The sequence below is a fragment of the Pipistrellus hanaki genome (assembly GCF_964339955.1).
Source record: "Pipistrellus hanaki genome assembly, chromosome: 17".
NCBI classification, from domain to species: Eukaryota; Metazoa; Chordata; class Mammalia; order Chiroptera; family Vespertilionidae; genus Pipistrellus; species Pipistrellus hanaki.
This window is the reverse complement of record NC_140519.1, coordinates 22,331,598-22,343,465: the sequence shown is the minus strand read 5'-3', so window position 1 is coordinate 22,343,465 and position 11,868 is coordinate 22,331,598. Positions and strand designations below refer to the sequence as shown.

At 43.1% G+C, this 11,868-nt stretch overlaps 1 protein-coding gene across 1 annotated transcript in view; it reads left to right on the top strand.

Annotated features, from left to right (window-relative positions):
- Positions 1-4,846: 4,846 nt before the first annotated feature.
- Positions 4,847-11,868, top strand: part of RAB2A (RAB2A, member RAS oncogene family) — a 65,805-nt gene continuing 58,783 nt past the window's right edge. Inside the window, exon 1 of the mRNA XM_084865096.1 lies at positions 4,847-5,211. Coding sequence (XP_084721222.1) covers positions 5,166-5,211 — 46 coding nt within the window. The 5' untranslated portion in view covers positions 4,847-5,165. The remainder of the gene's footprint in view (positions 5,212-11,868) is intronic.

Here is an 11,868-nt window from a genome sequence, read left to right as displayed (position 1 = left end):
TCACTCAACTGAAAGGTGGTAAATTCAGGATTTGAAACCAGTTCTATCTTCCTCCAAATTTGGTATTGAGCTTATTAGTATTTGCTGGAAAAATAGTCCTGTCATGGTATTCAGAAATGGCTAAAGAGGGCCTTTCATTGCAATTCTTAATTACTTCTGGGTCATGGACTCATGCAAGAATCTTTCCCATAAAATGACATGTACGTAAATACATACAACATTTTGCATATCATTCCTGGAGGATCAGAGTTCCCAGAGTTCATTAAAGAACTAGATAAGGAAACCATGGAAACCATAGTAAGAACCTGTGGATTTCAGTATTTCAAGCCACTCTTCTCCCATCCCATCCCTACCTTTCTTCCCACATCTCAGAGAAAATAAAACCAGAGAAAATGTAAACACAAGATAAGTTTGGCTGAGCAGTAAATGCAAAATTCCAATATCCTACTGTACTTTAAAATGTCATGGAGCCTGGCTGGCATGGCTCAGTGGTTGAGGGTCGATCTAGGAACCCAGAGGTCACGGTTTGATTCGTGGTCAGGCCATCAGTCCTGATTGCAGGCTCGATCCCCCGTGTGAGCAGGGCAGGAGGCAGCCTATCAATGATTCTCATCGTTGATGTTTCCATCCCTCTTCCTTCCTCTCTGAAATCAATAAGTAAAAAAAAAAAAAACATACCCTTTAAAAACAAGTCATGGAGAACTTGAATAAGGAGACCTTGGAGAATGTAGTCTTACCATTTTTATATTTCAGTTATGACCTTCACACCATATATGATGTAAGACTGAGAGATGAGGTTATTGGAATTCATACCCAAGGGGATGAAATCGCTAAAAATCAAACTGAATGGAAAAATCCCAGGAATTGCCCTACCATGTAAGGGAAGAAAGGTTTATTTCTGTCATTTTGCCCGAGGAATTTTTCTTGAAAGTTGTTTCTGAATATTTGGGGTAAATGTTTTAAATTAAATTTCTGTGATTTCCCTGTATTGTTTCAAAAAGACAGCTTATAGGCTTAGAGAAAATATTATGGAGTACATGTAGGAAAAAGATAGACATCCTATAGAGATAGGAATGGAGCTGATTTAAAACATGAATTTATATTATGATTAGGTCTTCACTCCCTCCAGGTACTGTGAATTTTTTAAAAATTTGCAGCACTAAGAGTTTTATGTATTAAGCATATATTTTTCATAATTTACAAAATATCTTCATATACATTCTCTCATTTGATCCTAAATTGATTTTGTGAGGCAGTTATTATCTACATTTTCCAGAAAAAGAAACTGAAGCACAGGGAAGGACTTAAAAATCAAGTTCTTGCTCTTTTGAGATTACACTGCTCTGCAGCAACTGATCATTACAATTCCTGAGCACAAGTACATAATGCATCTCAGTTCTGTGCAAAAATAATATAATTGGACGCCTGTGGCCCTGACATTTAAATTAGACGATTATGATCTATTGTACATCTGCTTTAGAGCTGGAGGTTGGATAGACACCAAATTAAAGGACTTCAGACTTGGAACAACCCTCTTAGGTAACACTTAACTCCTTCACTTTATAGAAGAGTCCACTTAGAGGCCAAATCATTTGTCATAATCATCCAATGTTAGTGGTAGAACCAAGGCCAAAAGTAAGGTTTCCTAAGTTCTTTACTTCTTTACTTAAATTTATTGGGTGACAGTGGTTAATAAAGTTATATAGGCTTCAGGTATACAATTCCATAATGCATCATCTGTATATTGTATATGTGCTCACTACCCCATTCTTTTCTCTTTTTTTAATTTTCTTTTTTTAACATATTTTTTATTGTTGGTAGAATTACAGGTTTCTCCCATTCCCCTCTTTTCTTCCCACCCCCCACCCTTCCTCCCAGCCTTTACCTGTCCACCCCCAGGTCTTCACTACCCTAATTGCCTGTGTCCATGGCTATGCATCTAAGTATATAAGTTCTTTGGTTTATCTCTTCTAATTCCCCCCAACCCAACATCAAGGTATGTCGGTCTGTTTCATGACTCCATGTTTCGGGACTTATTTTGTTAGTCAATTTATTTTGTTGATTAGATTCCACAAGTAAGTGAGATCATGTGATACCCTGTTCTTCTTTACACACCATTGCCTCTATAGCATTATGCCCATTTCTATGACCTCTTATACACCCAATTATGACCTTTCTCTTCAGTTTCCCTTGTGTCCATTGGGTGAAGTTCTTTTTTTTTTTTTTTTAATATACTTTATTGATTTTTTTTACAGAGAGGAAAGGAGAGGGATAGAGAGCTAGAAACATTGATGAGAGAGAAACATTGATCAGCTGCCTCCTGCACACCCCCAACTGGGGATGTGCCCACAACCAAGTTATATGCCCTTGACCAGAACCAAACCTGGGACCTTTCAGTCCGCAGGCTGATGCTCTATCCACCGAGCCAAACCGGTTTTGGCATGGGTGAAGTTCTACATGCATACTGACATGGCTACCAGACGCTGCAAGACCTGGCACCAGTGACTTCACCTCCTCTAACAGTATGGGAATGTTCCTGAGTTGTAAGGATGCTAGGTTTTTGTGTAATACCCTGATAGAGTTGTCCTGTTGCGGCTATACGTAAAGGCAATAAGCTTTCAGAATAGTAGGAAATTGGGCTTCTCCTGGAAGGAGGGGACATTCTTGATATCTACTAGTATCACCCGAAAAACCTGAGGGAAGCACTCAGATGGGAGGGACAAATGGGCTCTGCAGCCTGGAGGCCTTCAGCAGGGACCTCCCCTCCCTCAGGGGAAGGATGGGTGAACCAGATGGTGCAATTTCAGGTAACTTTTTTTTTTAAATCCTCACATGAGGCTAGATCTGAGGACATTTTTCCCACTGACCTTTTTATTTTTATTTTTTACTAGATGCCCAGTGCACAAAATTCATGCACAGGTAGGGTCTCTAGGTGGTCAGTGCACATCCTAGTGACCAGTCAGTCATTCTGCTGTTCAGTCAATTTGCCTGTTAGGCTTTTGTTATATAGGATTTTTCTATCACAGATCTTTAGAGAGTGAAAGGGGGGGAGAAGAGGGAGGGAGAGAGAGAAAAAAACAACAACACATCAATGTGAGACACATCAACTGGTTGCCTACCTCACAGGGCCTGAACAGGACTGGGATCAAGGTACGTGTCCTTGACTGGGAATCAAACCCAAGGCCATTCAGTCTGAGGGCTGTTGCTCTAACCACTGAGATAAATTGGCCAGGGCCCAGATAACATTTCATGTTAAATTCTTGTATGCTGAACCTTTAGTAAAATCCCCTCCAAACACTTCAGAAAAAGTCCTGTGAGTTCACACTTTGCAAGGCCACTCAGATTGAGTAGCAGCCAAGCACAGCCAGCCCAGCATGAAGGTGTTAATAGAATTACATGGTGAGAGATCCCAAAAGAGAGAGACTATTAGGCAACAGGAACCAGGCCACTAAATTCCAGTCACTTCTCCCCGTTACACAACGTTAAATTCCCAGAGCAGATCCATGAACTTTGCACATTTTGTTTCTTGTGCCTAAGACTTCAGTTCCTTTCCCTAAAGTTTTATCCTTTTGACAAATTCTTAGTCATAATTCAGATGCCTGGTTCAGACATCATCTTCTCGTTTTGGGTAACCTATCCTAACACTAACACTGTCTTCTAGTCCCTCCTCCAAAATGTGTGCTTCTTTACCACAGGATCTGCCTGTAGTTGCAATTCCTAGGTATGCAGGAAACAAAAGGTGTACTCACTAAGTATTAGCTGAATGAACAAAAAGTTATTTGTTTAGTTCCTTAACTGTGTTTTCCAGAAGGTAATTTGTGAACACTCCAAAAAAATTTCAAACCACACATGAATAATTCAGTGAAACATGGCTCTTTCCTCCAATCACCCCCCTCTCTTGGTGCCAGTTGTGTTTCCTTTCAGACTGACTGTATACATATGGGTATTTAAGTATATTCCTGTTCTTTATTTACACAATGGTAAAAATATGTGTGTCGCGCCAGCACAGAGGGAGGTTGGGTGAAGGATGAAGAAGACAGACAAAGAGAATGAGCTGGGTCTAGGTGGATCTCCTGTGCCTTGCTGAGGCCACAGAACAGATCCAGACTGCAAAGCTGATGTTTTATTTATAGTTAGGGACAAACAAGGTAATCTACAATGTTGTTATAAGTTTCACTTGCTTTGGTAGCACTTGCTGCCCCTCCCACAGTCCATTAGTTACCCAGGAAAGATCTAGGGAGCAGTCACAAGATCAAGCTTTATGCTTAGAGGACTGTGCCCTCCAAGCTGGGACTTGTGACTTTGCCAGCAGGTCAGTCTGAGGCTTAACCCTATAACTGCTTCCTACAAATATGCATTTATATTAATGCAACAATAAAATGTAATTTATGTGTTATTTATTACATAAGTAATTGTGTGTATATATATATACATCATATACTCCTTTGCGGTCTCAAATATACAAATAGATCATTTTCACTGTCAAGCCCTGGTCTCCAAGTTCAGAAAGGTCATCGCACTCCAGCCCAGCGTAAACAGACGCCTGCATTTTCAAACACCTTTTCAGGACTCCAGGGCGGGGCCTTGCTCCGAACGCTACAGAACCGAACCCTCACTTCATCTCCCGCGGCTGCTCCGGGCCGCAGGGACCGCCCGCCCGCCCGCTCCAGGGCACCGGATCCACTGGCCTCGCAGGGGTCGGACGGGACGGGGCGCGGCTCGCTGGGCGCTGGGCGGGGCTAGGCCTCGTGTGGGCGGGACGAGGCTCTGTGTGGGCGGGGCTTGGGCTGACAGGCGCAGCCGCCGTGCGGGCTCCTCCCCTTTACTCCGGCGACGCTGGCGGCCGAAGCCCTTCCGGGTCGGCGCGGCGGAGGGGCGGGGACGCCACGGCAGCTGTTATTGTTCGACTGGGCTCTGCCGGGCGCTGTCTATCTCTCCTCCTCGGCTGTCGGTTTGTCCGGCTCCTCCTCATCTCCATACTCTCGGCTGCTGACGGCGACGGGCGGAAGTTGCGAAGGGTGGACCTGGCGTTTAGAGGCCCTGCGGCGGCGACAGGTTGAGGGGCCCGGAGGAGGAGGAGGAGGAGGAGGAGGAGGAGGAGGAGGAGGAGGAGGAGCAGAAGCCGGAGGAGGAGCCGTGTGCCCTGGCACGGAGCGGCCGCGGCCATGGCGTACGCGTATCTCTTCAAGTACATCATCATCGGCGACACAGGTGAGGGTCCCGGGCCTCCGGGGCTTCCCCGGCGGGTGTCTGCGGCCTGCGGGCCGGGGCAGAGGGGCTGACGGCGTCGGGCACGGACGCGGGCGCCGCCGCCGCCGGGCGCCTCCCTCCGGGCCGCGGCGCTCCCATTTCCGCAGTGCGAGCGCTGGTGACGTGGGCACTGCGAGCGCCGCGGCCTCGGGCCCGGTGCGCGGCCCCCGCCCGGAGCGGCTGCAGCTGGGCCCGGGCATGCAGCTGGGCCCGGGGTAGTCGTGTGCGATGCTCGGCCTGGGAAGTGTCTGACAGGCGGGGCCGCAGCCCAGGGCCTCCAGGGCCCGGCTCAGATGGTTGCAGTCTCCTCGCCAGAGCTGCTCACTTTTGGGGCCTCTTGGCCTCCCCCCCCCCCTCAGCCCCCCCGAGAAAGAACAGGGGAGACAGAGGAGAGCAGAAAAGGTGATGGATGGGAGGGGAGGGTCTGGGGTTTGCTGAAGGAGTCCCACCTTCTCTGACCTACATGCATCCGCCTTGGCCTGGGCATAGCGCTCCCTGGTGTGGGACAGCCAGCTGAGAAGGAGAGGAGACATTTAAAAAAAAATGGTGTGTGTTTTTTTCAAGGCCTACAAATATTTAAATAATAATAATAATAATAATAATAATAAAATATATATGTATATATATTGTGTGTATATATATATATATATATATATATAGAGAGAGAGAGAGAGAGAGAGAGAGAGAGTGTTTACTTTTTCTAACACCTTCACTTATTAAGTCAGAATAAATCCGATCCTATTACTTGACGGCTGAGGAATCCCTGTCGGGGTCGTTAAAAGCACGAAATAGTTCTGTCGACTTTTGCCACGTGTAAACTGGGGTTATTGGATAATAATTCAAGACTCTGGGTGTGTGCGTGTGTGTCTGTGTGTTGGGGACAGGGATTTCCCCCCTCGCGCCCCCCCCCCCCCCCATGTATCAAATCTGGGTCAACAACTGCTGATTTTCGAATCTGTCTGAAGCAGAAAGAAATTCAGGTATTCTCACTTTAAATAACATCCGAGTGTATCTCACCGGTAAGTAAACAAACACGCAAAATAATTCCTCAAAAGCTGTGATTTTTTTGGTATTATGTGGAATCTAATAATACAGCCGAGGCTTGTTCAGGTGTTATAACTATTAATATACCAGAGTCTGATTTCACTGATGACTCTTGCACAATTTTGGACGCTTTACACAACTTTGGAAATGTAAGATGCAGCTGTGGTTGCACTAGTGATGAAGCAGATTCAATAAGTAACACTAGGAGGATGTTGATTGCTACCTAAAAGGAAAACTTTCTGCCATAAGTAAGATTTTTCAGCTAGGTTTTTATGGTGTGTGTCTGTGTGGAAACTGGATGATTTTCTACAGAAAATCCCAGTGGTTTGCAAATGTTCAGAAGCAAGTTTATATACTGTTAAAAACGCTGTGGCATATTTTGAAGGAAAATGAAGTGGTATTCTAAAACCCACGGACAAATTTTGATTTAGGCTGTAAATCCAAGGCTGGAGGGGGACTTCACCTTAGGTGTAATATGCATGGTTTTGAAAAGTAGAGAGAAAAGTGATGGTCGACATTTGCAAGTTGCCCTCTGTCAGCTCATTTATTGAGCATGTACTATGGGGTAAGGCATGGTGTCAGGAGTAGCAGGGCCACAAATGTTGACCTGTTGGTGCTGTTCTCTTGGAGTTGGCTCTCATTTAAACACAGTCCCCAGGCAGTTCTTGCCGTTGCTGCTGTTCCCTAGTTCAAGCACTGAGTGAATATTTGACACTGGATGCTATATTGCAGTACTTGTCCCCACACCAGTTTAGCCTGTATAGTTTACTGCCCAATTAATCTCACTGAAACATCACTGTTAGGAGGCTGTTCCTCTGCCCACATTTTGTTTGTCCTGGAAGGAACTCCGGATTTTAGCCCCGTTTACTGGTCATTGTTTCTGACCTGGCTTCTGCCAGGGGCCCAGTGGCTTTTTTTTTTTTTTTTTTTTTTTTGGTCCCTGTAGATCCCTCTGCCTTCTCTGTGGAAATTCGATTAGTCTTTCAAAGCCTAACCTGGGTCTTCCATAAGGCTTTCAGAGTCAACATGTGTTAAGCTCTTTAGATGTGTCAGGCTGGCTGAAAGTGATTGCTCCTTATCTGGGTGCTATCTCACTTTGTATCATCTTTCTGTTACACCCCCCAACCTCCACCCTAAGGGGGTACAGCATTGGGTGGGTGCTTGGAGTGGAAGCTCCTGTCCCATCTTCCTGCTCCTAAAGTCCTTTTGGTACATTGTCCTCAAGTGTAGATATCTCTCTTATCAGATTCATGCATAATCTTAGCCTGAAGACTGAGAAGTGATTCATCTTTCTGATATTAATCCCAGCAGTTTTAGAACTACTTGTATAGACGTGTATATTTGATTATGTACTTCTTGAGGGCAGAAAAGGTGTTTTGTCATAGTGTGAAAAATATACATCTTAGAATGAAGGAATCACTACTTTTCCTGTTTCACTTTCTCTAGTCTATAAAATAGTCATTAGCCTTCCCTACTCTCAGTAATGAGATAAATGAGGACAGATGTGAAAGTAACATGTTCATTTTCCTTTTCAGAATCCCCTTTCATAGAAGGTGTGTGTGGTTTATCTTTTGTTTTTAATTTAGAGAGTATGTTTATTAAAGTTGGACAGTGGAAAAAAGAAGGGCCTAGGATAGAAACAACAGGAGAGAGAGACGAGATGGGACTGCTTTGGCTCCTTAGAAACGTTATTGAAAAGAAGTGAGCCAACGTGGGCCTGCTGTCAGCTCACTGGAGAGTCATTGAAAAAGGGTCCTTGGGAAGGGGTTTAGGGGTTTAGCCCAGGACAGGCTGCCACTGCCCATTGCTCCCCTGGTTGCAAGTCTTGTGGGGTCCCTTAAAGTGTTTTTTTAAAAATATATATTTTATTGAATTTTTACAAAGAGGAAGGGAGGGATAGAGAGTTAGAAACATCGATCAGCTGCTTCCTGCACACTCCCTTCTGGGGATGTGCCTGCAACCAAGGAACATGCCCTTGACTGGAATCCAACTGGGACCCTTCAGTCTGGCGGATGCTTTATCCACTGAGCCAAACCTGTTAGGGCTCGTGGGGTCCCTTAGAGTTTAAGCGATGAATGCTTGGGGGGAGAGGGGAGCATAAAAGGGAGAGGAAAGGTTAGGTCACAACTTTTTTACCTAACCAACTCCTATACATCCATTCTTTTAAGATGGTAACAAACCCAATACTCCTTATTGCATTTTACTGGTCCCCTTCACTCGTCATTCTTTTGAGGATAAGTGCTATAATAAGAAAATAAACAAGACCAGCCTGGTTATACATTATTATATCATCTGAATATGTTTTTTAAATTGAGATATAATTGGCATATAACATTGTATTAGTTCCCGGTGAACAACATAATGATTTGATATATGTATATATTGCAAAATGATTACCACAGTCAATTTAGTTAACATTTATTGCCACAAAATACAAAATTTTTTTCTTGCCATGAGAAATTTTATTTATTTTATTGATTTTAGAAACAAAGTTTTAGAGAGAGAGAAACAGATGTGAGAGAGAAATATCAATCTGTTGCCTCCTCTTGCATCCCAACCTGGTATTGAACGCACAACCTGGATATGTGTGTGCCCTCACCAGGAATCAAATCTGCCACCTTTTGGTGTACAGGATGATACTCCGACCAGCTGAACCACAGTAAGGATACTATGAGAACTTCTAAAAATTTATACTCGCCCTAGCCAGTTTTGTTCAGTGGATAGTGTCGGTCTGTGGACTGAAGGGTCCCAGGATTAATCCCAGTCAAGGGCACATTTCCTGATTTCAGGCTCAATCTTATAGTGAAGGGCATGCAAGAGGCAGCTGATTAGTGATTCTCTTGATTCTCATCATTGATGTTAATATCTCTCTCCCTCTCCCTTCCTCTCTGAAATCAATTAAAATATATTTTTAAAAATTCATTCTTGTCAACTTCCTGCTATATAATATAGTATTGTTAACTATATTCTTCATGCTGTTCTTGACATTCCTGAGACTTACTTTTCTTATAACTGGAAGTTTGTAATTGTGACCACCTTCTCCACAGACATTCTAAATAATCTTATTTTTTGTTGCTTATCTAGAAAACTTTTAACTTTTAACTTTGTCTTAAATGTTAGTGTAAGAAATTTTTAATAAGTGATGAGCCCTTGCGGGGAGATGTAGCAAGGCTTTACCTGGAAGGTGATATTTAAACTGAAATTGGAATGGTGAATAGGGATTTGCCAGTGGAAATGAATGGTAGACAGTTGGAAGTTCATACCTGTTTTCAGCTCAGTGGATCAGTCTCAAGATTTGTGGTTTTAAAACGAGAGATACTGGGAAGTTAAAGGTAGAGCCATTTTATTGAAGACTTTGAGTGTATAAGAGAAAGAAACAATGAGAGTTGGTTGTAAGATCAGGTTGACTCGTGTGAGTGTTAAGATAGGGCACACTTGAAGTTGAAAGATTGAAAATACAAGAAAGAGAGCAGGAGCAAAATTCTAGAGGATTCTCTAGCACTTTAGAGGGGTGGGAAACCTTTTTACTGCATAAGGTCATTTGGATATTTATAAGATCACTTGCTGGGCCTACAGAATTATCAACTTAAAAATTAGCCTCCAACGTTTGGTCAAACAATTAACTCACCCCTGATGCCTTGGCAGGGCCAGGCCAAATGACTTGCTAAGTGAAATAATTCAGACAGAGAGACAGATACCATATGATTTCCTTTAAATGTGGAATCTAAAATAAATAAATAAACAAACAAACAAACAAACTCATAGATACAGAAAACATATTGATGGCTGCCAGATAGGAGGAGGGGTTGGTGGAATGGGTGAAAAAAAAGGAAGAAATTAAGATGTACACATTGTCTTGTATAAAAACAGCCAGGGGGGTGTAAAGTACACCATAGGGAATGTAGTCAATAATCTATATACTAGCCTATATTCTAGTATATAAAAGCCTAAGCAACCGAATGACAGGTTGACCAGCAGCTATGTCATGCACTAACCACCAGGCGACAGACGCTCAATGCAGGAGCTGCTCTCTGGTGGCCGGGCTCATGGCTGGTGAGCCCAGCAGCAGCAGCATGAGCTTCTCACACCTCCACAGCAGGGCTACCAAAGGGCAGCGGGAGCAGCACCCAGCTCTGGCTTGGGCTCCTCCCCAGCCACTTGCTGCTTCACCTTCATGCACTGCTACATCCCTGCGGGGATTGGGCCTAAACCAGCAGTCCGACATCCCCTGAAGGATCCCGGGTTTCGAGAGGGCACAGGCCAGGCTGAGGGACCCCACTAGTGCCGGAGTGGATCTCTAGTATTGTAATAAGTACATTGGTGTCATGGATACTAGACTTATTAGGGTGATCACTTCATAAGTTATATACATGTCTAATCACTATGTTGCACACCTGAAACTAATATAATAGTGTATGCCAACTGTAAATGAAAAATTTAAAAAATATATATATGTAAAAAAAATTTTAAGCCCTTGCCAGCTAGCTCAGTTGGTCAGAGCATCATCCTAATGCGCTAAGATTGCAGGTTTGATCTGGTCGGGGCACACACAAGAATCAACCAATGAATGCATAGTAAACAAATACAATAAGTCCATGTTTCTCTCTCTCTCTCTCTTTCCCTCTCTCCCTTCCTCTCTCTTTCCCCCACCCCCATCCTCCTTCCCTCTTCCTCTCACCCTCCCTTCCTATTTCTCTAAAAACCAACAAATAAAATTTATGAAATAAAAATTTTTAAGAAAAGAAAAACCAGAATTCAGAGGTAGAAAAATTCCACTAAAATTTTTAGCTATGACATATGAATTTTTTAGTTATATAACTATTCATAATTTAATAGTTTTGAAGAATAACACTAAATTAAACACTCATGCTAAAGAAATACAGATCCTCATCACAAATCTCTCTTCCAGGCTTCCACTAGCCTGTATTAACCTTCCCTTCAAGTGTCACTTATGCATCTCTAAACTATATTGTTTAGTTTGTCTGTTTTAAATGTGTTTAATAATTTTATTAAAGGAGAGAGCTAAAACATGTCTGAAACATACCTTTTAACATCATCTAAAATTAGACAATATAGTTTTTTGTTGTTAGTCCTCACTGTAGGATATTTTTCCATTGATTTGTAGAGAGAGTGGAAAGAAGGGGGAGAAGACAGAGAGAAACACATTGATATGAGAGAGACACATCAATTGGTTGTCCCCTACCCCCTGACTAGGGCCAGGATGGAGCCTGCAACCAAGGTATGTGCCCTTGACTGGAATTGAATCTGGGACCCTCAAACTGGCTAGGGCAGTGGTCCGCAAACTGTGGCTCGCAAGCCACATGCAGCTTTCCAGCCGTGGTTTGCCGCTCTGTTGACTAATGAGTTTGCTGACCACTGGGCTAGGGCAACAATATACTTTTGTTATATTTAAATTTCTGCTTTGTGCATGTTACATGTAGTCTTTCAAGATTTTTGACCAGCCTTTTCTGTTTCTCCTAACCAGTTTATTTGCTACTTGCTTCCTGTAATATTTATATTGCTCTTTTAAAAATATATATATATTTTATTGATTTTTTTACAGAGAGAAAGAGA